We start from the raw sequence: 27167 nt of genomic DNA, 5'->3' as shown, positions 1-27167 counted from the left end.
GTCTTACCGCAGACAGCGTGTCCCTCAGACACACCGGTTGCTGAGGGCTCTCCGGCCACAGGAGCCAGCTTCCACTGGCCGCAGTCCGCGGGTTAATGTCAGCGGCAGGCTACCCTCCCGCTGGGAGCGGCTGCAGCCCGCGCCCCCTCGGCCTCTCCCTCCGTCCCGGGACACGCCGCCCACTGCTCAATCTGCCCCCTCGGCCTCTCCCTCCGCCCCGGGCTGGGCCACTGCTCAATCCGCCGCTCCCAGCGCGCAGTCCGGATGGAAGTAATAATGAGTGCCACCCTCAAACAGCACCCACTGGCTGCTTCCTCCTCCACCGCTGTTCGTGCACCAACACTAACTGACCCCCGCCCGACAACTTCTGCCTCTCTGCTCCTCGCCTGCGTTTAGAGATCGGGTGGGCTCAGCTGCAGAGTGTGATCTTTGTTCATCTTGGAAACTCAATTGTATATCTTGGTTTTAATGACGGTATCAATTGTCATATAAGGTTTCATTCCAGACTCGTCAACTTAAAAAATAACTTTCAAACTTCAATTTAACTTAATCCGTCCCTTTCCATCCCCAGCTCTGTGTTCTCATGAATCATAAGGTACAATTGACAGCGGAAGTTGGCTAACGGAAGCCTATATTCATAATGACATTTTTAAAGCAGAATATGCACTTACTGGCTGGCAGTGCTTTGCAGGCTGAGGGAGATTCTCAGCCCCCTTGGAGGCACAGTATATAAGCCGGCCTCCCACGAGGTACCTGCACTCTGGAGTCTTATTAAAGGAGCTAAGGTCACACTTATTACACACAGTTATCAGTCTGACCATTTATTATGAGTGTAATAATTAGCGACGAGGTAACGAACAACCGTGCGAAAATGCAAAGTACAGTCGGCATCCTGGAGAAGTTCTCAGAAGGGGACGATTGGGAGGCCTTCATGGAGAGACGCAACCAATACTTCGTGGCTAACGAGCTGGAAGGGGACGAGAACATGACCAAACGAAAGGTGATCCTCCCAACTGTCTTGGGGCAACAACCTATGCCCTCATGAAGAATCTCCTGGCCCCGGCAAAACCAACAGAAATCCTACGAAGAATTGTGTACGCTGGTCCAGGAGCACCTAAATCCTAAGGAAAGCGTTTTGATGGCGAGATAATCGCTTCTACACGTGTCAACGATCGGAGGGCCAGGAAGTGGCGAGCTACGTCGCTGAACTAAGGCGCCTTGCAGGACATTGTGAGTTTGAGGGATTCCTAGAACAAATGCTCAGAGACTTTTTTGTACTGGGCATCGGACATGAGACAATCCTTTGCAAACCATTGACTGTAGAAACTCCAAATCTAAGTAAAGCCATAACGATAGCCCAGGCATTTATATCCACCAGCGACAACACCAAGCAGATTTTGCAGAACAAAGAAGTTTCGGCCAGTACTGTGCATAAAGTAACGTCAGTTTTGAGCAGAAATGTACAGGGCAGAACGTACACGCCAGCTGCTGTGGCCCGACCTCAACTGACCCAGAGTCCGGAGTCATCTGTTAATGCGAAGCAGTTAACATCCTGTTGGCGCTGCGGAGGTGATCATCGGCCCCATCAATGCCACTTTAAGCACTATGCGTGCAATGGCTGCAGAACAATGGGACACCTCCAACGAATGTGCAGGCGAGCTGCAAACCCTGCAAACCACCACGTTGTAGAGAAAGATCGATCCACAGTGGATCAGACGGAATTGGAAACTCGTACTGAGGAGGCAGAGGTGTACGGGGTACACACGTTCATGACGAAATGCCCACCAATCATGTTGAAAGTTGAACTGAACGGTATTCCAGTGTCTATGGAGCTGGACACGGGGGCAAGTCAGTCCATAATGAGTAAAATGGCCTTCGATATGCTGTGGGGAAAGAAGGCACACAGGCCCAAGCTCAGCCCCATTCACACCAAACTAAGGACTTACACCAAGGAACTAATCCCTGTAATTGGCAGTGCAGAAGTCAAAGTCTCCTATGATGGAGCAGTACACGAACTCCCGCTGTGGATTGTGCCAGGGGATGGCCCCACGTTGTTTGGTAGAAGCTGGCTGGGGGAAAATCCGCTGGAACTGGGACGACATCCGAGCGCTTTCATCCGTCGACGACACCGCATGTACCCAGGTTCTAAGCAATTTCCCTTCGTTATTCAAGCCAGGCATTGGAAGCTTTTTGGGAGCGAAAGTGCAGATCCATTTGGTTCCCGGTATGAGACCCATCCACCACAAGGCTCGGGCGGTACCATACATGATGGGTGAAAAAGTGGAAATAGAGCTGGACAGGCTGCAACAGGCTGGACAGCTGTGAAGGCATCATCGCGCGGTGGAATTCAACGACTGGGCCAGTCCGATTGTTCCGGTACTTAAGGACAGTACGGTTAGAATTTGCGGGGACTATAAAGTAACGATTAACCGTTTTTCGCTGCAGGACCAATAACCGCTACCCAAGGCAGATGACCTATTTGCGACCCTGACTGGAGGGAAGACGTTCACCAAGCTGAACCTGACCTCGGCCTACATGACGCAGGAGCTGGAGGAGTCTTCGAAAGGCCTCACCTGCATCAACACGCACAAAGGTCTGTTTATCTACAACCGGTGCCTGTTTGGGATTCGGTCGGCCGCAGCGATCTTCCAGTGGAACATGGAGAGCCTGCTAAAGTTGGTTCCTTGCACAGTGGTCTTCCAGGACGACATATTGGTTACAGGTCGGGACACCATGGAGCACTTGAAGAATCTGGAGGAGGTTCTTAGTCGGTTGGATTGCGTGGGGCTCAAGTTGAAATGCTCGAAGTGTGTTTTCCTGGCACAGGACGTCGAATTCTTAGGAAGGAGAATCACAGCAGGCAGCATCAGACCCATGGCGCCAAGATGGAGGCCATCAAGAACGCGCCGCGACCACAGAACATGACAGAGCTGCGGTCGTTCCTGGGGCTCCTTAACTATTTTGGTAATTTCCTACCTGGGTTAAGCACCCTGCTAGAACCCCTACATGTGCTACTATGCAAGGGAGACGACTGGGTATGGGGGAATTCACAAGAGGGTGCCTTTAAGAAAGCCAGAAACTTATTGTGTTCTAACAAACTGCTTGTCCTGTATAACCCATGTAAACGATTGGTGTTAGCTTGCGATGCGTCAGGTGTGTGTTACAACAGGCTAATGAATCGGGAATTTTACAACCTGTTGCATATGCATCCAGGAGTTTGTCCAGGGCCCACAGCATGGTTGAAAAAGAGGCTCTGGCGTGCGTTTAATGGGTTAAAAAAAAAATGCATCAGTACTTATTTGGCCTCAAGTTCGAGCTTGAAACTGACCACAAGCCGCTCATATCGCTATTCTCGGAGAGCAAAGGGATTAATACCAATGCCTCTGCCCGCATCCAAAGATGGGTGCTCACGCTGTCGGCATACAACTATGTAATCCGCCACAGACTGGGCACAGAGAATTGCGCAGATGCTCTCAGTTGGCTACCATTGCCCACCACCGGGGTGGAAATGGCACAGCCAGCGGACTTGCTCATGGTTGTGGAGGCATTTGAGAATGAGAAATCCCCCGTTATGGTCTGCCAGATCAGGACCTGGACCAGCCAGGATCCTTTACTGTCCTTGGTAAAAAAAACTGTGTCCTCCATGGGAGCTGGTCCAGTGTCCCAGTGGAGATGCAGGAAGCGATTAAGCTGTTTCACAGATGCAAAGATGAGCTGTCCCTGTAGGTGGACTGTCTTTTGTGAGGCAGAGACACATTTATTTGTGAACTGCACAACACCCACCCAGGCATCGTAATGATGAAAGCCATAGCCAGATCCCACGTGTGGTGGCCTGGCATCGACTCAGATTTAGAGTCATGCGTGCGCCAGTGCAACACTTGCTCTCAGTTGAGCAATGCACCTAAAGAGGCACTGTTAAGTTTGTGGTCATGGCCATCCAAACCGTGGTCGAGGAGGATCTATGTAGATTATGCGGCCCATTCCTAGGCAAAATGTTTTTGGTTGTCGTGGGCGCTTACTCAAAATGGATTGAATGTGCAATAATGTCTGTAAGCACATCCAAGGTCACCACTGAAAGCCTACGAGCTATGTTTGCCACGCACGGCTTGCCTGATGTCCTAGTCAGCGACAATGGGCCGTGCTTCACCAGTGCTGAATTCAAGGAATTCATGACCCGCAACGGGATCAAACATGTCACATCTGCCCCGTTCAAGCCCGCATCCAACAGCCAGGCAGAACGGGCAGTTCAGACCATCAAGCAAAGCTTGAAACACGTGTCGGAAGGCTCCCTGCAGACCCGGTTGTCCCAAGTACTGCTCAGCTAACACACCAGATCCCACTCACTCACCGGGATTCCCCCAGCTGAGCTGCTCATGAAAAGGGCGCTTAAAACAAGGCTCTCTTGTCCACCCTGATCTACATGATCACGTGGAGGACAAGCGGCATCAACAAAGTGTGTACCATGATCACGCAAATTTGTCACGCGATATTGAGATCAATGATCCTGTGTTTGTGCTCAATTATGGACATGGTACCAAATGGCTCGCTGGCACGTCACAGCCAAAGAGGGGAGTAGGGTGTTTCAGGTCAAACTGACTAATGGACAAACGCACAGAAAACACTTGGACCAAATCCAATTGCGGTTCACCAACAGCTACGAACAACCTGAAGAGGACATCACCAACTTTGACCTTCCAACACACACACACAAGTGGCAACTGACATCACAGTTGACCACGAAACCGAACTCATCATCCCCAGCAGCCCAATAAGGCCGGCTGCCCAACAGCCGAGTGAAGAACTGAACAACCCACCCACACCAGCATTTGTACTGAGACGATCAACAAGGGAGCGCAAAGCCCTAGATTGTCTCACTTTGTAAATAAGTGTACTGTTGACTTCACGGGAGAGTGATGTTATGTATTTAACCCCTTGTAACCTGCATCACACCTGACCACCAGAGGGCCCACCTGTTGGAGTCCCAAGGGATCCCAGCATCCCTTGGAAGCACAGTATATAAGCAGGCCACCCACGAGGTACTTGCACTCTGGGAGCTTAATAAAGGAGCTAAGGTGATACTTGCTCATTACATACAGTACTCAGTCTGACCATTTATTACGAGTGTAACAGGGGGGAACTGATATTACTGCTGTGAACGTGTAGCACTTACACAGTTTGAAAATATTTGCTGCCTCAGGATCTACTGGCAGTTGGTTCATAATGTAAATTACAGTCTGCTCAGAAAAAATTTTGCCTTCATGGAGTAGCATGATTGCTACTCCGGAAGTAATTCATATCATAGAATCATAGGAATTTACAGCACGGAAGGAGGCCATTTTGGCCCATTGTGTCTGCGCTGGCCGACCAAGAGCTATTCCCTAATCCCACTTTGCAGCTCTTCATTCGTAGTCCTGTACATTACGACACTATAAATGCACATCCAAGTATTGTTTTAAATGTGGTGAAGCTTTCTGCCTCTACCACCCTTTCAGGCAGTGAGTTCCAGACCCCCACCTCCCTCTGGGTGAAGACCTCATATCTCCTCTAAACCTCCCCCCCATTTACTTTAAATCTATGCCCCCCTGGTTGTTGACCCCTCCGCCAAGGAAAACTGGTCCTTCCTATCCACTTTATCCAGGCCCCTCATAATTTTATACACCTCAATCAGGTCTCCCCTCAGCCTCCTCTGTTCCAAAGAAAACAGACCCAGCATCTCCAATCTCTCCTCATAGCCAAAATTCTCCAGTCCAGGTAACATTCTTGTAAATCTCCACTGCACCCTGTCCAGTGCAATCACATCTTTTCTCTAATGTGGTGACCAGAACTGCACACAGTACTCCAGCTGTGGCCTAACCAGTGTTTTATACCGTTCAAGCATAACATCCTTGCTCTTGTATTCCATGCCTCAACTAATAAAGGCAAGTATTCCGTATGCCTTCTTAACCACCTTATTTACCTGGCCTGCTACCTTCAGGGATCTGTGGACCTGCACTCCAAGGTCCCTCTGTTCCTCTACACTTTTTAGTGTCGTACCACTTAATGTGTATTCCCTTGCCTTGTTAGACCTCCCCAAATGCATTACCTCACAATTACCTGGATTGAATTTCATTTACCACTGTTTTACCCACCTGACCAGTACATTGATATCTTCCTGCAGTCCGCAGCTTTCTTCTTCATTATCAATCACACAGCCTATTTTAGTGTAATCTGCAAACTTCTTAATCATAGCCCCAACATTCAAGTCCAAGTCATTGATATATACCACAAAAAGCAAGGGACCCACCACTGAGCCCTGCAGAACCACCTTCCAATCACAAAAACACCCATCAATTATTACCCTTTGCTTCCTGCCTCCGAGCCAATTTTGGATCCAACTTGCCACTTTGCCCTGGATCCCATGGGCTTTTACTTTCGTGACCAGTCTGCAATATGGGACCTTATCAAAAGCTTTGCTAAAATCTATATACACTATATCATATGCACTGCCCTCATCGACCCTCTTGGTAACCTCCTTGAAAAATTCAATCAAGTTAATCAAACACGACCTTCCCTTAACAAATCCATGCTGACTATCCTTAACAAATCCATGCTTAATCCATGTCTTTCCAAATTAAAATTTATCCTGTCCCTCAGGATTTTTCCATTAATTTTCCCACCACTGAGGTTAGGCTGACTGGCCTGTAATTACTCAGTCTATCCCTTTCTCCCTTTTTAAGCAAAGGTACAGCATTAGCAGTCTGCTGGCATCACACCTGTAGGCAGAGAGGACTCAAAAATGTTGGTCAGAGCCTCTGCTAGTTCCCCCTTTGCTTCTCTTAACTGCCTGGGATACATTTCAACAGGGCCTGGGGATTTATTCACTTTCAAAGCTGCTAAGCCCCTTAATACTTCTTCTCTCACTATGTTGACCTCATCTAATATTTCACACTCGTCCCTCAGTGCAAAGTCTGCATCGCCCCTCTCTTTTGTGAAAACAAGCGTAAAGCATTCATTAAGAATCATACCCACATCTTCTGCCTCCACACATAGATCGGAGGCGGGAGCTCGAGGTGCGTGGAGAGGCCTATAAAGGCCCAGCGGCTGCGAGAGGCGGCGGCAGATTGGAGGCGGGAGCTCGAGGTGCGTGGTGAGGCCTACAAAAGGCCCAGCGGCTGCAAGAGGCGGCGGCAGATCGGAGGTGGGAGCTCGAGGTGCGTCGTGAGACCTACAAAAGGCCCAGCTTGTGCAGCTCTAGCCGGGAGAAAAAGCAAAAAAGATGTAGAAAGGAATCAAAAGGTGACGTCACAGCCAAAGGGGTAAGTGATTGGCTGGTGATTGGTGAGTAGCTTTTCTTTTCCTTTTTTATATCAGTAAGTAACCTGTTAACATTGTTGTTGCCAAATTAAGTGTATCGAAGGGTTAAGTCACGGCAGGAGAGCTCGGTCACGTGATATGCTCCTCCTGTACCACGTGGGAACTCAGGGACACTTCCAGTGTCCCTGACAACGACGTGTGCGGGAAGTGTATCCGCCTCCAGCTCCTGACGGTCAGCGTTGCGGAATTGGAGCTAAGGGTGGATTCACTCTGGAGCAGCCACGATGCCGAGAATGATGTGAGTAGCACGTGTAGCGAATTGGTCTTACTGCAGGTGAAGGGTCCACAGCCAGCTAGGGAATGGAAGACCAGCAGGAAGAGCAGTGCAAGGAAGGTAGTGCAGGGGTCCCCTGCGGTCATCCCCCTGCAAAACAGATACACTGCAGTGAGTACTGTTGAGGCGGATGACTCATCAGGGAAGGGCAGCAGCAGCCAAGTTCATGGCACCGTGGCTGGCTCTGTTGCACAGGAGGGCAGGAAAAAGAGTGGGAGAGCGATAGTGATAGGGGATTCAATTGCAAGGGGAATACATAGGCGTTTCTGCGGCCACAACAGAGACTCCAGGATGGTATGTTGCCTCCCTGGTGCAAGGGTCAAGGATGTCTCGGAGTGGGTGCAGGACATTCTGAAAATGGAGGGAGAACAGCCAGTTGTTGTGGTGCACATTGGTACCAACGACATAGGTAAAAAAAGGGATGAGGTTCTACGAGACGAATTTAAGGAGCAAGGAGCTAAATTAAAAAGTAGGTCCTCAAAAGTAATAATCTCGGGATTGCTACCAGTGCCACGTGCTAGTCAGAGTAGGAATCGCAGGATAGCACAGATGAATACGTGGCTTGAGCAGTGGTGCAGCAGGGAGGGATTCAAATTCCTGGGGCGATTCTGGGGGAGGTGCGACCAGTACAAATCGGACGGTCTGCACCTGGGCAAGACCGGAACCAATGTCCTAGGGGGTGTGTTTGCTGGTGCTGTTGGGGAGGAGTTAAACTAATATGGCAGGGGGATGGGGACCAATGCAGGGAGACAGAGGGAAACAAAATGGAGACAGAAGCAAAAGACAGAAAGGAGATGAGTAAAAGTGGAGCGCAGAGAAACCCAAGGCAAAAAACAAAAAGGGCCAATGTACAGCAAAATTCTAAAGGGCCAAAGTGTAATAAAAAGGCAAGCCTGAAAGCTCGGTGCCTCAATGCGAGGAGTATTCGGAACCCAGGAGAGGGCTCTGAGCTAGTTAGAGTGGGTGAGAGCGCAGATGAACAGGACCCCAAGAAAGAATGCAAAAGGCAGGAGGCAACAGAGCAGAGTAGCACTGGGGTAAGTGTAAACCACAAGGTGATAGGAAGGGACAATATGTATGAATATAAAGGGGCTGCAGGAGGGGTCAAAACTAAAAATCATGGTTTAAAAGCTAGTATTAAAACACTTTACCTAAACGCACGCAGCATTCGAAATAAATAAATGAGTTGATGGCACAAATCATTACAAATGGGTATGATTTGGTGGCCATTACAGAAACGTGGTTGCAGGGTGGCCAAGACTGGGAATTAAACATACAGGGGTATCTGACAATTCTGAAGGATAGACAAGAAGGGAAAGGAGGTGGGGTAGCTCTGTTAATAAAGGATGATATCAGGGCAGTTGCAAGGGATGATATTGGCTCTAATGAACAAAATGTTGATTCATTGTGGGTGGAGATTAGAGATAGTAAGGGGAAAAAGTCACTGGTGGGCGTAGTTTATAGGCCCCCAAATAATAACTTCACGGCGGGGCGGACAATAATCAAGGGAATAATAGAGGCATGTGAAAAAGGAATGGCAGTAATCATGGGGGATTTTAACCTACATATCGATTGGTCAAATCAAATCGCACGGGGTAGCCTGGAGGAGGAATTCATAGAATGCATACGGGATTGTTTCTTAGAACAGTATGTTACAGAACCTACAAGAGAGCAAGCTATCTTAGATCTGGTCCTGTGTAATGAGACAGGAATAATAAACAATCTCCTGGTAAAAGATCCTCTCGGAATGAGTGATCACAGTATGGTTGAATTTGTAATACAGATTGAGGGTGAGGAAGTAGTGTCTCAAACGAGCGTACTGTGCTGAAACAAAGGGGACTACAGTGGGATGAGGGCAGAGTTAGCTAACGTAGACTGGGAACACAGACTAAACGGTGGCACAATTGAGGAACAGTGGAGGACTTTTAAGGAGCTCTTTCATAGTGCTCAACAAAAATATATTCCAGTGAAAAAGGGCGGTAAGAGAAGGGATAACCAGCCATGGATAACCAAGGAAATAAAGGAGAGTATCAAACTAAAAACCAATGCGTATAAGGTGGCCAAGGTTAGTGGGAAACTAGAAGATTGGGAAAATTTTAAACGACAGCAAAGAATGACTAAGAAAGCAATAAAGAAAGGAAAGATAGATTACGAAAGTAAACTTGCGCAAAACATAAAAACAGATAGTAAAAGCTTTTACCGATATATAAAAAGGAAAAGAGTGACTAAAGTAAATGTTGGTCCTTTAGAAGATGAGAAGGGGGATTTAGTAATGGGAAATGTGGAAATGGCTGAGACCTTAATAAACAATTATTTTGCTTCGGTCTTCACAGTGGAAGACACAAAAACCATGCCAAAAATTGCTGGTCACGGGAATGTGGGAAGGGAGGACCTTGAGACAATCACTATCACTAGGGAGGTAGTGCTGGACAGGCTAATGGGACTCAAGGTAGACAAGTCCCCTGGTCCTGATGAAATGCATCCCAGGGTATTAAAAGAGATGGTGGAAGTTATAGCAGATGCATTCGTTATAATCTGTCAAAATTCTCTGGACTCCGGGGAGGTACCAGCTAATGTAACACCTCTGTTTAAAAAAAGGGGGAAGACAAAAGGCAGGTAACTATAGGCCAGTTAGTTTAACATCTGTAGTGGGGAAAATGCTTGAAGCTATCATTAAGGAAGAAATAGCGGGACATCTCAATAGAAATAGTGCAATCAAGCAGACACAACATGGATTCATGAAGGGGAAATCATGTTTAACTAATTTACTGGAATTCTTTGAGGATATAACGAGCATGGTGGATAGAGGTGTACCGATGGATGTGGTGTATTTAGGTTTCCAAAAGGCATTCGATAAGGTGCCACACAAAAGGTTACTGCAGAAGATAAAGGTACGCGGAGTCAGAGGAAATGTATTGGCATGGATCGAGAATTGGCTGGCTAACAGAAAGCAGAGAGTCGGGATAAATGGGTCCTTTTCGGGTTAGAAATCGGTGGTTAGTGGTATGCCACAGGGATCGGTGCTGGGACCACAACTGTTTACAATATACATAGATGACCTGGAAGAGGGGACAGAGTGTAGTGTAACAAAATTTGCAGATGACACAAAGATTAGTGGGAAAGCGGGTTGTGTCGAGGAAACAGAAAGGCTGCAAAGAGATTTAGATAGGTTAAGTGAATGGGCTAAGGTTTGGCAGATGGAATACAATGTTGGAAAATGTGAGGTCATCCACCTTGGAAAAAAAACAGTAAAAGAGAATATTATTTGAATGGGGAGAAATTACAACATGCTGCGGTGCAGAGGGACCTGGAGGTCCTTGTGCATGAAACTCTTTTTGGAGTTCACCTGCAAAAACATAAAACATTAAACGGTGCCACCCGACCTGGGTGACACTCCAGACATTTACAAGGCCCTTTTTTTTTCCCACCTTTTTTTTGTTTTTTTTTGTGTTTTTCTATTTTTTGGTTTTTTTTTTTGGGCACTAAAATCACAATTTTCCCCAGTGCCCCCTATAAAAGGGAAGGGGAACACTAAAAGCATCGGCAATTAAAACAAATTAAACTTTAAAACGTAAAATCAAATTAAAATTTGGTTGCCGGGCATGATGATGCACTCCAGTCCCTCCGGTGCCCACCTCTCGCGGAAGGCCGCGAGCGTACCGGTGGACACCGCGTGCTCCATCTCCAAGGCCACCCTGGACCAGATGTAAGAGCGGAAGAGAGGCAGGCAGTCAGGTTGAACGACCCCCTCGACCGCCCGCTGCCTGGACCGGCTGATGGCACCCTTGGCCGTGCCCAGGAGCAGTCCTACGAGGAGGCCCTCGGACCTACCCACTCCCCTCCGCACAGGGTGCCCAAAGATCAGGAGAGTGGGACTGAAGTGCAGCCAGAATTTCAGGAGCAGCCCCTTCAAATAATGGAACAGGGGCTGCAACCTTGTGCACTCAATAAAAAAACATGGAACACGGACTCCTCCTTGTGCATGAAACTCTTTTGAGTTTACCTGCGAAAACATAAAACATGTATCCGTGCCACCCGACCTGGATGACACACACAAGACATTTACAAGGCCCTTTTTTGGTTTTTTTGGGGTTTTTTTGTGTTTTTTTTTTTTGGGCACTAAAATCAAATTTTTCCTTTTTTCCAGTGCCCCCTATAAAAGGAGAGGGGGACACTAAAAGCACCGGCAATTAAAACAAATTAAACTTAAAAAACGTAAAATCAAATTAAAATTTGGTTGCCGGGCGTGATGATGCACTCCAGTCCCTCCGGTGCCCACCTCTCGCGGAAGGCCGCGAGCGTACCGGTGGACACCGCGTGCTCCATCTCCAAGGACACCCTGGACCGGATGTCAGAGCGGAAGAGAGGCAGGCAGTCAGGTTGAACGACCCCCTCGACCGCCCGCTGCCTGGACCGGCTGATGGCACCCTTGGCCGTGCCCAGGAGCAGTCCTACGAGGAGGCCTTCGGACCTACCCGCTCCCCTCCGCACAGGGTGCCCAAAGATCAGGAGAGTGGGACTGAAGTGCAGCCAGAATTTCAGGAGCAGCCCCTTCAAATAGTGGAACAGGGGCTGCAACCTTGTGCATTCAATAAAAACATGGAACACGGACTCCTCCTTGTGCATGAATCCCAAAAAGTTAGTTTGCAGGTGCAGCATGTGATCAGGAAGGCGATTGGAATGTTGGCCTTCATTGCGAGAGGAATGGAGTACAAAAGCAGGAAGGTCCTGCTGCAACTGTACAGGGTATTAGTGAGGCCGTACCTGAAGTACTGCGTGCAGTTTTGATCACCTTACTTAAGGAAGGATATACTAGCCTTAGAGGGGGTACAGAGACGATTCACTCGGCTGATTCCGGAGATGAGGGGGTTACCTTATGATGATAGGTTGAGTAGACTGGGTCTTTACTCGTTGGAGTTCAGAAGGATGAGGGGTGATCTTATAGAAACATTTAAAATAATGAAAGGGATAGACAAGATAGAGGCAGAGAGGTTGTTTCCACTGGTAGGGGAGACTAGAACTAGGGGGCACAGCCTCAAATACGGGGGAGCCAATTTAAAACCGAGTTGAGAAGGAATTTCTTCTCCCAGAGGGTTGTGAATCTGTGGAATTCTCTGCCCAAGGAAGCAGTTGAGGCTAGCTCATTGAATGTATTCAAATCACAGATCGATAGATTTTTAACCAATAAGGGAATTAAGGGTTACGGGGAGCGGGCGGGTAAGTGGAGCTGAGTCCACGGCCAGATCAGCCATGATCTTGTTGAATGGCGGAGCAGGCTCGAGGGGCTAGATGGCCTACTTCTATTCCTAATTCTTATGTTCTTATTATAGCTTTCCTTTATGGTCTCTAATAGGCCCCACTCTTTCTCTAGTTATCCTCTTGCCCTTAATGTATTTATAAAACATCTTTAGGTTTTCCCTGATTTTACTTGCCAACATTCTCTCAAGCTTTCTCTTTGCTTTCCTGATATCTTTTTTAATTGCACCCTGCATTTATTATACTCCTCTAGAATTTCTGCAGTATTGAGTTCTCGGTATCTGTCATAAGCTTCCCTTTTTTTCTTTATCTTACCCTATATGTCCCTTGACATCCAAGATGTTATGTATGTAAACCTGTAATTACCATGTCTAACCACCAGACGGCTTATCCCCTGGAATCCCAAGGGATCCCACAATCCCTTGGGAGCACCTATATATAAGGAGGCTTCACAGGCTGGAGAGGCACTCTGAGATCTGTAATAAAGGCCTACGGTCACACTTACTTTGAGCTTGCAGTACCTGGTCTGACTCTTTATTTAAGACATAACAACTGGCGATGAGATACAGGTGATGAACCCCAACGCAACAATGCAGAGAACTATGGGCATCCTGGAGAAATTTTCGGAGGGAGATGATTGGAAAACCTTCATGGAACGACTTGACCAATACTTCGTGGCCAAAGAGCTGGAAGGAGAAGGGAACGTTGCCAAACGAAGGGCAATCCTCCTCACCGTTTGCGGGGCACCAACGTTTGGCCTCATGAAAAACATGCTCGCTCCAGCAAAACCCACAGACAAGTCATACGATGAGTTGTGCACACTGGTCCGGGAGCATCCAAACCATAAGGAAAGCGTTCTGATGACGAGGTATCGGTTCTACACATAAAAGAGGTCTGAAGGCCAGGAAGTGGCGAGCTATGTCGCCGAGCTAAGGCGCCTTGCAGGACATTGCGTATTTGAAGGACACTTGGAGCATATGCTCAGGGACTTCTTTGTACTTGGCATTGACCATGAAGTAATACTTCGCAAACTTTAGACTGTAGAGACCCCAACCTTGAGTAAAGCCAAAGCAATAGCCCAGGCGTTTATCTCCACCAGTGACAATACCAAACAAATTTCCCAGCACACTAGTGCTGCTGCAAGTACTGTGAACAAAGTAATGTTTTTGAATCGAAATGCACATGGCAGGACTTACACGCCTGTAGCTGCACATCCGCAGATGACTCAGAGTCCACCATCAAGGGTGGTGAATACAAGGCAATTAACACCTTGTTGGCGCTGTGGGGGTGATCATCGATTCCATTCATGCCGCTTCAAAGGATACGTTTGCAAGGGCTGTGGAACAATGGGATATCTCCAACGTATGTGCAGGCGAGCTACAAACCCTGCTAATCCTGCAAACCACCATATTGCAGAGGAGGACAGATCCACGGTGAATCATGACAAACCAGAGCCTCAGACCGAGGAGGCAGAGGTATATGGGGTGCACATATTTACCACAAAGTGTCCCCCGATAATGCTGAAGGTTGAATTAAATGGACTCCCGGTGTCCATGGAGCTGGACACGGGCGCAAGCCAGTCCATAATGAGTAAAAAGACTGTCGATAAGTTGTGGTGCAACAAAGCTTCAAGGCCAGCCCTGACTCCTATTCGTACCAAACTTAGAACATACACAAAGGAACTGATTCCCGAAATTGGCAGTGCTAGCGTAAAGGTCTCCTACGATGGAGCGGTGCATGATTTACCACTCTGGGTGGTACCGGGTGATGGCCCCACGCTGTTCGTCAGGAGCTGGCTGAGAAAGGTATACTGGAACTGGGACGACGTCCAAGCGCTTTCGTCCGTCGACGACACCTCATGTGCCCAGGTCCTAAGCAAGTTCCCTGCGCTGTTCGAACCAGGCATCGGGAAGTTCCAAGGAGTAAAAGTGCACATCCATTTGATTCCGGGGGCGTGACCCATCCATCACAAAGCGAGAGCGGTATCTTACATGATGAGAGTGGGTGGAGATCCAGCTGGACAGGCTGCAATGAGAGGGCATCATTTCACCGATCGAATTCAATTGAGTGGGCCAGTCCGATTGTTCTAGTCCTCAAGGGAGACGGCACCGTTAGAATCTGTGGTGATTACAAAATAACTATCAATTGTTTCTCACTGCAGGATCAATACCCGCTACCAAAGGCAGACGACCTATTTGCAATGCTGGCGGGAAGGAAACGTTCACAAAACTGGACTTGACCTCGGCCTACATGATGCAGGAGCTGGAGGAATCTTCCAAAGGTCTCACCTGCATCAACATGCACAAAGGTCTTTTCGTTTACAACAGATGCCCGTTTGGGATTCGATCGGCCACGGCGATATTCCAGAGAAACATGGAAAGCTTGCTAAAGTTGGTCCCGTGCACCGTAGTCTTCCAGGACGATATCTTGGTTACAGGTCGGGACACCGTCGAGCATCTGCAGAACCTGGGGGAGGTTCTTAGTCGGCTTAATCGTGTGGGGCTCAGGCTAAAACACTCAATGCGTTTTCCTGGCGCCTGAAGTGGAGTTCCTGGGGAGAAGAATCGCAGCGGACGGCATCAGGCCCACCGATTCGAAGACCGAGGCAATCAAAAATGCACCAAGACCACAGAACGTGACGGAGCTGCAGTCGTTTCTAGGACTCCTGAACTACTTTGGTAACTTCTTACTGGGTCTTAGCACATTGTTAGAACCCCTGCACTCTTTACAGCGTAAAGGAGATGAATGGATATGGGGTAAAAGCCAAGAAAATGCCTTTGAGAAAGCTAAGAAGCTGTTATGTTCAAACAAATTGCTATTGTTGTACGATATATGTAAACGTTTGGTACTAGCATGTGATGCATCGTCATACGATGTCGGGTGTGTATTGCAACAAGCTAATGAATTTGGGAAATTGCAACCTGTTGCTTATGCATCCAGAAGTCTGTCTAAGGCCAAGTGTATGATCGGAAAAGAAGCGTTAGCGTGTGTTTACAGGGTAAAGAAAATGCATCAATATCTGTTCAGACTCAAATTTGAATTGGAAACCGACCATAAGCCGCTTATATCCCTCTTTTCTGAAAATGAGGGGATAAATACGAATGCATCAGCCCGTATTCAGAGATGGGCGCTCATGTTGTCCGCATACAACTACGCCATCTGCCACAGGTCAGGCACAGAAAACTGTGCCGATGCTCTCAGTGGGCTGCCAGTGCCCACCACTGGGGTGGAGATGGCACAGTCAGGAGATCTAGTTATGGTAATGGGAAGCATTCAAGAGTGAGCAATCACCTGTTACCGCCCGACGAGCCAGGACCCTTACTGTCCTGAGTAAAAAACTGTGTGCTCCACGGGAGTTGGTCTAGTGTCACGTTAGAGATATAGGAAGAAATAAAGCCGTACCAGCAGCGCAAAGATGAAATGTCTATATGGGCAGACTGCCTCCTATGGGGTAATCGGGTAGTTGTGCCAAAAAAGGGCAGGGACACTTTCATTAGTGATCTGCACAGTACCCACCCAGGCATTGTAATGATGAAAGCGATAGCCAGATCCCACGTGTGGTGGCCCGGTATCAATGCAGACTTAAGAGTTCTGTGTGCACAAATGTAATACATGTTCCCAGTTAAGCAATGCACCCAGGGAGGCACCACTAAGTTTATGGTCTTGGCCCTCCAAACTGCGGTCTAGGGTTCATGTCGACTATGCAGGCCCATTCTTGAGAAAAATGTTTTTAGTGGTTGTAGATGTGTATTCCAAGTGAATTGAATGTGAGATAATGTCGGCAAGCACGTCCGTTGCCATCATTGAAAGTCTACGGGCCACGTTTGCCATGCACGGTCTGCCTGATGTCCTTGTAAGTGACAATGGGCCGTGCTTTACCAGTGCCGAATTCAAGGAATTCATGACCCGCAATGAGGTCAAACATGTCACATCTGCCCCGTTTAAGCCAGCACCCAACGGTCAGGCAGAACGAGCAGTTCAAACAATCAAGCTGAGCTTGAAAAGGGTAGCTGAAGGCTCACTGCAGACTCGCTTATCCAGAGTCCTGCTTAATTACCACACAAGACCTCACTCGCTCACCAGGATCCCTCCTGCTGAACTGCTCATGAAAAGGGCACTTAAGACAAGGCTCTCGTTAGTCCACCGTGATCTACACGAACAGGTAGAGAGCAGGCGGCTTCAACAGAATACATATTATAATCATGCAAATGTGTCACGAGAAATTGAAGTAAATGATCCTGTATTTGTGTTGAACTATGGACAAAGTCCCAAGTAGATTGCTGGCACTATTTTGGCCAAAGAGGGGAGTAGGGTGTTTGTAGTCAAACTCGCAAATGGATTCACCTGCAGAAAACACTTGGACCAAACCAAACTCAGATTTACGGACTATCCAGAACAACCCACAGTAGACTCTACCTTTTTCGACCCTCCAACACACACACAAGTGGCAACTGACCCAGCGCTTGACCACAAAGCAGAACCCATCACCCCCAGCAATCCAGCAAGGCCAGCTGCGCAGCAGCGCAGCGAAAGCCCAACAAATGACTCACCAACACCAGCATTTGCACCGAGATGATCAACCAGGGAAAGGAAGGCCCCAGATTGACTCACATTATAAATAGTTACACTATTGACTTTGGGGGGGGGGGGGGGGTGGTGAGTATTGTTATGTATGTACACCTGTAATTACCATGTCTAACCACCAGAGGGCTTATCCCTTAGAGACCCAAGGGATCCCACAATCACTTGGGAGCACCTGTATATAAGGAGGCCTCACAGGCTGGAGAGGCACTCTGAGATCTGTAATAAAAGACTACGGTCACAATTACTTTGAGCTTGCAGTACCTAGTCTGACTCTTTATTCAAGACATAACACAAGGAGCTCTAGATTTGATAGCCCCTCCCTTTTTCTTTAAGGCAACATACTTGCTCTGTACCCTTAGGATCTCCTCTTTGAATGCATCCCACTGCTCTGACACTGATTTATCATCAACTAGCCATTTTCAGTCCACTTTGGCAAAATCGCATCTCAGCTCAGGAAAATTGGCTTTACCCCAGTTTGAGAACTTTTTTCCCTGTTCCACCTTTGTCCTTTTCCATAACTACCCTAAATCTTCCTGAATTATGATCACTAGCACCGGAATGCTCTCCCATTGAAACCCCTCCACCTGCTCCTCTTAATTCCCCAAAACCAAGTCCAGAATTGCCATGTTGGGCTTGTTGCATACTGGCTAAAGAAATTCTCCTGAATGCATTTTGGGAATTCCTCACCCTCTTTAACATTCACACGACTTTTCCCCCAGCTAATATTAGGGTAGTTGAAATCCCCCACTATTACAGCTCTATAGTTTTTACACTTCGCAGCAATTTGCCCACATATTTGTTCTTCTATCTCTCTCTGACTGTTTGGGGTTCTATGGTACACTCCCAGTAGTGTGATTGCCCCTTTTTTGTTCTTCAATTCAACCCATATGGCCTCGTTTGATGACCTCTCTAACATATCATTCCTTCTCACAGCTGTAATTGTTTCTTTTATTAATACTGCGACCCTCCCCCTCCTTTTTTACCCCCCTCTCTATCCCATCTGAAAACCCTGTAACGAGAAATATTGAGCTACCATACCTCCCCTTCTTTCAGCCATGTCTCAGTAATAGCTATAATATCGTGCTCCCAATTGTCTATTTGTGCTCTCAGCTCATCTGCCTTATTCCCTATTCTCCTTGCATTGAAGTATATACCATGTAGTGGTGCCAACTCTCTTGTTGTCTATTTTCCAGCCCCTGTTCCCTCTGTCTTCTAGATTTGCTTCTCTCCCCACTAAATCTATTCTCCGGTTCCCATCCCCCTGCCAAGTTAGTTTAAACCCTCCCCAACAGCACTAGCAAAACCTCCCATGAGGATACTGGTCCCAGCTCTGTTAACATGCAACCCGTCCGGCTTGTATAGGTCCCACCTCCCCCAGAAACGGTCCCAATGCCTCAGGAATCTACAGCCTTCCCTCCTGCACCATCTCTCCAGCCACACATTCATCTTTTCTATCGTCCTATTTCTGTACTCACGATCACGTGGCATCGGCAGTAACCCGGAGACTACTACCTTTGAGGTCCTGCTTTTTAGAAACATAGAAAACAGGTGCAGGAGTAGGCCATTCGGCCCTTCGAGCCTGCACCACCATTCAATATGATCATGGCTGATCATGCAACTTCAGGACCCCATTCCTGCTTTCTCTCCATACCCCTTAATCCCTTTAGCCATAAGGGCCATATCTAACTCCCTTTTGAATATATCTAATGAACTGGCCTCAACAACTTTCTGTGGTAGAAAATTCCACAGATTCACAATTCTCTGAGTGAAGAAGTTTCTCCTCATCTCGGTCCTAAATGGTTTACCCCTTATCCTTAGACTGTGACCCCTGGTTCTGGACTTCCCCAACATCGGGAACATTCTTCTTGCATCTAACCTGTCCAATCCCGTCAGAATTGTATATGTTTCTATGAGATGCTCTCTCATTCTTCTAAATTCCAGTGAATATAAGCCTAGTTGATCCAGTCTCTCCTCATATGTCAGTCCTGCCATCCCGGGAATCAGTGGTGAATCTTCACTGCACTCCCTCAATAGCAAGAATGTCTTTCCTCAGATTAGGAGACCAAAAATCTCTCTCCTAGCTCCCTAAACTCTGCCTGCATGACCTCATCCCTCCTTCTACCTGTCATTGGTACAGATATGGACCACGATCTCTGGCTGTTCACCCTATTCCTCCAGAATGTCTTGCATATATATTTTAAATTACTAGGGGCTAAACCTTCGGCATATATCTGCCCATTTACCACCCATTCAACCACTGAGATTGAGTTTACCACCCATATTTGATTATAAGTGGAAACTAACGGCCAATTATTGTCCATTTATCGCCGGCGGAACTATCAGCATGCAGTTATCGCCGGGAATTAACTGAACCGCCCGTCCATATTTTTAAAATAAAATCTGACGGCATCACTCGTGCACCGCTCAGAAGACTGTTTATAATGGAAACTAGCGTGTAAATACCGCCCAGATTATCGCCGAGCGTTACTTTCGGCATCTCGCCCATCTACCGCCCAAATGATCACTCGCCCAAAATGACACTCAAGAAAAATTGCACTCACCTGTCCTTAACCCAGCAGCATGGACGCCATTTTGTAAATCGGAGGACTTTTAATAAAAGGCTGCTTCAAGTTGATGGGAGCATAGAAGTAATTTGTGAGTGATTTTAAGGTCGTTTTAAAACCTTGACAACTATCTCATCACATTGTGGTGAATTTTGAGTTTATATTGCATTTGTAGAGGACAATTTAATAAGTTTGAAGACAAATTAGGGCAATTATAGTGATGTGGCCTGTAATTTCTCAGCCCGTATTGATGACTACTCACATGCTGCAGCATAGAAATGGGAGAAGGTTCATGGAGGAGCATTATGTGCCCAATCAAAGAGGTGGCAGACTGCTGAGAAGGAGGAGATCTTACAGCCAACGCATTTACAGGGATAAGCGATCATACCTGGACTTGTTCGATAACACGTGTGTTAGAAGGCTGCGCTTCTGTAAGGAGATCATCAGTGAGATATGCAAGCTAATTAAGGGAGATCTGCAGCCTACCAGCACCATCAGGACCGCACTGCCCGTTGAGGTTAAGATTAACGCGGTACTTTCGTTCTACATATCTGGCTCTTTTCAGGCCTCAGCTGGCCACATTTGCAGCATCTCTCAGCATGCCACACATTGCTACATTCGACAGGTGACTGAAGTCCTTTACGCTTGCAGGTTGGACTTTATAAACTTTGCTATGAACAGGGAGGCACAGAGTGAGAGAGCTTTGAGGTTCTCGAGAATAGTTAACTTCCCCAAAGTGCAAGGAGCAATAGACTGTACGCACATTGCCCTGCAAGCACCTTTTCAAGATGCAAAGGTGTTTCGGAACCGAAAAGGATTCCACTCCCTGAATGTGCAACTCGTTATTGACCACAAGCAAATAATCATGGCAGTAAGTGCAAATTTTCCAGGGAGCATCCATGATGCGCACATCTTGCATAAGAGCACTGTCTCTGACCTGTTTAAGAGTCAGCCACAAGGTCATGGTTGGATGCTGGAGGATAAAGGATATGGCTTTGCTAGCTGGCTCATTCTTGGTCCCCTCCTGATAGCTAAGTTATACAACATGCAGCACACCACAATGAACTCAGCAACCTGCTTAAGCCCCAGACAGAAGCCGAGAAGCGATACAACGAAACCCATATAGCCACACGCAATAATGCTGAAAAGACAACTGGAGTGCTTAAGCAGCGCTTCAGATGCCTGGACCACTCAAGAGGCAACTTACGATACCACCCTGAGCAGGTCGCTGAGTTCATTGTGGTGTGCTGCATGTTGTATAACTTAGCTATCAGGAGGGGACCAAGAATTGTCAGATGGGACTGCTGGTCCACCTCAGGAGAGGGGAGGAGGTCGAGGACCTCAGGGAGGACAATCAGCCTATCCATGCCCCCACTCCAACCTACACCGCAGATAAAGCCCCGTGGTAGTTATGCAGGTGCAAGACTGTTGTGTCAGCAGCTCATAAATGAACGCTTTGCGTGAAGTTACATTGGTGACAGTTATAGTTGCATTACATTATGTTTCATCCTTGCCTGGCCATTGTTTGCAACCCTTGTATTGATATTTAACCTTTCTGTTACTGGAAGACACTGCACAACAATGTTAAGTTAAATAAAAATATTTAATAATTACAAAATTTAAAAACATTTTTTTAAACAAACTGTGAAAAAAACATATACATGAATATAAACACCCATCTCCGCACCCCCCCCCCCACCCCAACAGTGAAATTTGTTTTAATAACAATATTTAACAATTTTTCAATCACAATTAAAGTATAACATCCGCCCATAGACCCACCCACTCCCACCCCCCCCAACAGTCAACAAATTTATAATAACAATAACAACCCCAAAAGTGAACAATACAAAAACAAGAATAATGTCCCTCCCCTCCCCTACCTGCGGCCATGCTTCCCTTTGCCTTTACCTCCCCCCCCTGGGTGTGAACTCCCCCTTTCCCACTTACACTCCCCCTTCTACCCACATTGACACCAAGCCGTCTTGCAGCAGGGCACCCCGAGCGCTGCTGCTGTGAGGGGGGTGGGGGGGGTGGTGATGGTGGCAGAGTCACAATCTCTGGTGAAGCTGAAGAGGACATTTCCAAAGAAACGCCTTCTGAGTCAGAAGCAACTGTTTCCTCCTGACTCGCATCTGTCGACATGGGTGGTACGGCACCTTGGGGTGCAGTGCCGTATCCCGAGACTACCGCTTGCCATCGATGGAATTGGCCATTCTCCGCATTGCCGCAACCATCTGCACCATGTCTTCCGAAAGGAATGCAGTCAGTGCAGCAACATGACGAGTCAATCCACCCATTGCCTGGAGGAGTTCTCGAACAATGTCGACGCTCGATCTTGACAGTGAGACCATGTCCAGGTTGACATCCGCCTGTCATTGAGCATGCCTACCTTGCCGAACCAACCTCCGCGGGGTCGGCGTAGGCGCTGGACCACTTGGAGTGCCTTGCTGCAAGATGCTTGGCCCCTCTACTTCATGAGTTGACGAAGACGGGCCGCAGGAGCATTAGAGCAGCCTGCTTGAGGCTAATCATCCTCCTCACTGGTCTCCTCCGTGGTCAACACTACTTGGATGAGAAATGGTGAAGCTCTAGGGGCCTCCACATCTCTGGATTGCTCCTGGGAAGCCAGGGGACCTAGAAAACATAACTGAGGTTAGAAGAAGCCAGGGTGACATGAGAATGCTTACGCTGCGCAGGCATATGTACGAGGAGCAACACTACTGCAATAAATATCACCAACAGATGTCACATATAATAAACATCATGATAGTACTGAGTCTGCATGGCATTACAATGATATTTCATGATCCCATCATTAATTACATAACATTACATCAATCATATATTATACTGAAATGGCATTAAATTTTTTTAAACACCAATGGTTTATACATTACTCACATGGCACAACAACGGGTTCAGTACCACCACGGGTGGCCAAACGATTATGCACACCAACAAGTGCTAAGGCCCGCTTCTCCAGTTCTGTTAACTGGCAAAGATCAGCAGGCCCTCCGCCTTTGCTCAGCTCTATTCTTAGATATCTTCCTCTACAAAGGTGACAAGGTCATGGCATAAGCTAATTACCTAGGTAATATTACAGATATTACTCATCATCATCATAGGCAGTCCCTCGGGATCGAGGAAGACTTGCTTCCACTCTTAATATGAGTTCTTGGGTGGCTGTACAGTCCAGTACGAGAACCACAGTTTCTGTCACAGGTGGGACAGATAGTCGTTGAAGGAAAGAGTGGGAAGGGAGCCTGGTTTGCTCCTTCCACCGCCTGCGCTTGATTTCTGCATGCTCTCCGAGACGATACTCGAGGAACTCAGCGCCCTCCCGAATGCACTTCCTCCAGTTAGGACTGTCTATGACCAAGGACTCCCAGGTGTCAGTGGAGATGTCGCGCTTTATCAGGAAGGCTTTGAGGGTGTCCTTGTAACGTTTCCTCTGCCCGCCTTTGGCTCGTTTGCCGTGGACGAGTTCCGAGTAGAGCGCTTGCTTTGGGAGTCTCGTGTCTGGCATGCAAACTATGTGGCCTGCCCAGCAGAGCTGATCAAGTGTGGTCAGTGCTTCAATGCTGGGGATGTTAGCCTGGACGAGGACGCTAATGTTTGTGCGTCTGTCCTCCGAGGGGATTTGCAGGATCTTGCAGAGACATCGCTGGTGGTATTTCTCCAGCAACTTGAGGTGTCTACTGTACATGGTCCATGTCTCTGAGCCATACAGGAGGGCGGTACTGGATACTATTACTATTACACAACACAGAACACACAGATAATCCATAATTAGGCATCGCCCATGCTATTCATCGTTAACGTTATATGCTAATCCGCTTTGTATGCAATTGAATGCCTAGTTATATCTACGGTCGGATAATAAATTTAATAAGATCATGGTTAGGAACTAACGCATGACAGCAAGAATACCAGCTTCATTACAATCCGGCAGATTTACATTTTAATTAATAAGTCATTACGTCACTGCAATTATAAATTTAATACATACTCTTCCAGACCCAACCAGGTAGTTCCAACGCTTGTGGCACTCAGACATCGTGGGCCGCCGCTGAAACAACCTCGGCTATCTCCGCCCATATCCTCTGGTATACACGGGGGAGAGGGGGCTCCCCATGACCACCCCGGGTTAATTGGGCCCACCGAGTTTCCACCTCGTGGACCAGGGCAGCATTCGCTTCATCAGAGAATCTTTTAGCTCTCCTTCTCCCACTAACCTCCGCCAAATCACTTCCCTCGTCCTCCTCTGCCACCTCATCAACATCACTCATTCCCGGCTCCACATAATCCATCTCCATTGTACTATCTACTATCAGGTTTTTTAATTTTCTCTTCTGCTTGCCTTGACTGAAATGTTTTCTCTCTCTCTCTCTCTCTCTCTTTCAGTCTTTTCAGCATGCGTAGATGACCCCTGACCTCATGAATCGCGGGAAAAGTTAATCACCTAAAAAAACATGTATGCGCAGAACGACCGTTGCTATGGATGCCGGCCTTGCACAACGGAATACATCGCTATTGCCCATTTCACATCGCTACGGCTATTGCCCAAATTAAAAAGGCAAAATTAGCGTTTTTTAAAATGGGCGATATTCCGGTAATCCCGAAAAATACAACCACTAACGCAGAAATGGGCAATATCGATGTAAATGGAAAGTCTAGCCCCAGGTCTCCTAAATTTTCACTGCAACATATTTATTTTAAATCTATAAATAAAATTATACCCAGGTAGTAGAAATGGACTATAGGGTTGCAGCTGCAATGCAACATAAATAAGCTGCGAAATGAAATTGACTGTAGTGCACAGCAGAAACTCCCAAATAACGGCAATGCACAGGGAAAACTTCCAAATTGCTATAATGGCCTCGGGCGACTTTCAAATGGCTACAGTGTGCTGGAAGAAGTCGCAAATGGCAAAAATATACTGGAAAGATTCTCACAGATCTAAAATATATTGAAAACATCCCGGAATAATTGTTGTTTACTGAAGCAACTCAAATTACTTCAGTCCACCTGTCAAATTGACAACTCGAAGTATATTTATAGTAGCTCACATTTTACTTAGGTAGGCATTACTCCCAACATAGTAAACAATGAAAGGGCTGAGCAGGTTGTTACATATTGCGAGAAATACTATCCACAGCTGCGAAGAATTTATCAAATTGGGAATTACAGCAAATGTGTACCATTTGATGGACTGTTTAGTTTTCCACTGTTGAATCAAGCAAAGCTTTGACAATAAGCCAACTCCTCCCACCCCATCTGCAAAATAACATTTTGATTATAACGCTTTGCAATTAAGTAGGTTTGGTTACACATGGCAAGGTTTCCAGTCAAATGTAGCTGCATGCCCCTGTACTGTTAATGATAAACATGTGCCAATATGTGAGCATGAGTTGTCAGATGATATTGTGTTTCCTGCCAGTGTTATGTGAGCTGACACGTAGGCCTGCAAAGGGAATTCAATCTCTCCCCTGTGACTGGTGGCTTAACTAGCTAAGTTCCAAACCATAGGATTTCACATAAATTGAATGATAGAATAAGTCAAAAAGCTAATCAAGCTCCTTTACAGGGACTATTAAAAGGTTACATGAAACATATCTTGCTCTTAAATTAAAGTACAACACAGAAAACTGGAGTTCTAAACAAATGTCCAAGATGTGATTTTCCTTTAAAACCAGAAGTAACATCTTTGCTAATTACTTACTCAGTTTGTGGCTCTACCACTGTACTTTGTAGTATGGTAGACTGTGCCATATCTGTATCAGGTTATACACATCAGATGGAAAATCATGGTACTAAAACACATTGTACAACAACCACTGTGTGGTGAATCCATGTGGTGAAGGAATTCATACAATGCTGTTAGGTAAGGAGTTTTAGGATTTTGACCCAGCGACGACGAAGGAACGAAAGTCACATATAGGCCAGAAGGGTTAAGGACGACCAGTTACCTTCCTAAAGGACATTAGTGAACTAGTCAGGTTTTCTTACGACAATCCGATAGCTTCATGATCACTTTTACTAATACCATCTTTTTATTTGAAGAGTTTTAAAAATTGAATTCAAATTCTCCAACTGCCAAGGTGGGATTTGCTTGTATTATCTAGATTATTAGTCCAGTAACATCATCATCATAGGCAGTCCCTCGAAATCGAGGAAAACTTGCTTCCACTCCAAAAGTGAGTTCTCAGGTGACTGAACAGTCCAATTCGGGAATTACAGTCTCTGTCGCAGGTGGGACAGTCATTGGAGGATAGGGTGGGTGGGGAGTCTGGTTTGCCGAACGCTCCTTCTGCTGCCTGTGCTTGTTTTCTGCATGCTCTCGACGACAAGACTCGAGGTGCCCTCTCGGATGCTCTTCCTCCACTTTGGGCGGTCTTTGGCAAGGGACTCCCAAGTGTCGGTGGGGATGTTGCTCCTTATCAAGGAGGCTTTGAGGGTGTCCTTGAAATGTTTCCTCTGCCCACCTGGGGCTCGCTTGCCGTGTCAGAGTTCCGAGTAGAGCGCTTGCTTTGAGAGTCTTGTGTCCGGCATGCGGAAAATGCGGCCCGCCCAATGGAGCTGGTCGAGTGTGGTCAATACTTCGATGCTGGGGATATTGGCCTGATCGAGAACACTGACGTTGGTGCATCTGTCCTCCCAGGGGATTTGCAGGATCTTGCGGAAGCATCGTTGGTGGTATTTCTCCAGCGATTTGAGGTGTCTACTGTATATGGTTCACATCTCTGAGCCATACAGGAGGGCGGGTATCACTACAGCCCTGTAGACCATAAGCTTGGTGCCACATTTGAGGACCTGATCTTCGAACACTCTCTTCCTCAGGCGGCCGAAGGCTGTGCTGGCGCACTGGAGGCAGTGTTGAACCTCGTCATCGATGTCTGCCCTTGCTGATAATAGGCTCCCGAGGTATGGAAAGTGGTATGGAAAGTATCCACGTTATCCAGGGCCGCGCTGTGGATCTTGATGACTGGGGGGGGGGGCAGTGCTTTGTGGCGGGGTCAGGTTGGTTTGCTTTACGAATGTTTAGTGTAAGGCCTATGCTTTCATACGCCTCAGTGAAGGTGTTGATGATGACTTGGAATTCAGCTTCTGAATTTGCGCAGACACAAGCGTCG

General features: G+C 47.2%; 3 protein-coding genes across 7 annotated transcripts in view; 2 read left to right on the top strand and 1 right to left on the bottom strand.

Annotated features, from left to right (window-relative positions):
• The window catches only part of adat3 (adenosine deaminase tRNA specific 3), a 70437-nt gene that overhangs the window by 4565 nt on the left and 38705 nt on the right, over window positions 1-27167 (bottom strand). The window contains exon 1 of one of the 5 annotated variants that reach the window (XM_070875858.1): window positions 7005-7069. The exons of 3 other annotated variants lie outside the window; for them this stretch is intronic. The gene's annotated coding sequence lies outside the window, so the exon portion shown is untranslated. Of the gene's footprint in view, window positions 1-7; window positions 578-7004; window positions 7070-27167 lie in introns of those variants that run through there. One more of the 5 variants, XM_070875852.1, reaches the window with a different exon arrangement.
• On the top strand, window positions 327-7199 carry LOC139259917 (uncharacterized). The gene is made up of 2 exons (XM_070875860.1): window positions 327-2964; window positions 7030-7199. Exon 1 carries the CDS (start codon window positions 1257-1259, stop codon window positions 2274-2276), a length of 1020 nt encoding a protein of 339 aa, XP_070731961.1. The 5' UTR covers window positions 327-1256; the 3' UTR covers window positions 2277-2964; window positions 7030-7199.
• The window catches only part of osgepl1 (O-sialoglycoprotein endopeptidase-like 1), a 32860-nt gene continuing 21230 nt past the window's right edge, over window positions 15538-27167 (top strand). Inside the window, exon 1 of the mRNA XM_070875851.1 lies at window positions 15538-15561. The gene's annotated coding sequence lies outside the window, so the exon portion shown is untranslated. The remainder of the gene's footprint in view (window positions 15562-27167) is intronic.

The sequence above is a fragment of the Pristiophorus japonicus genome, chromosome 3 (assembly GCF_044704955.1).
Source record: "Pristiophorus japonicus isolate sPriJap1 chromosome 3, sPriJap1.hap1, whole genome shotgun sequence".
Lineage (NCBI taxonomy): Eukaryota > Metazoa > Chordata > Chondrichthyes > Pristiophoridae > Pristiophorus > Pristiophorus japonicus.
Note: the sequence above shows the minus strand (reverse complement) of the source record. Positions and strands in the feature narration are given on the sequence as shown.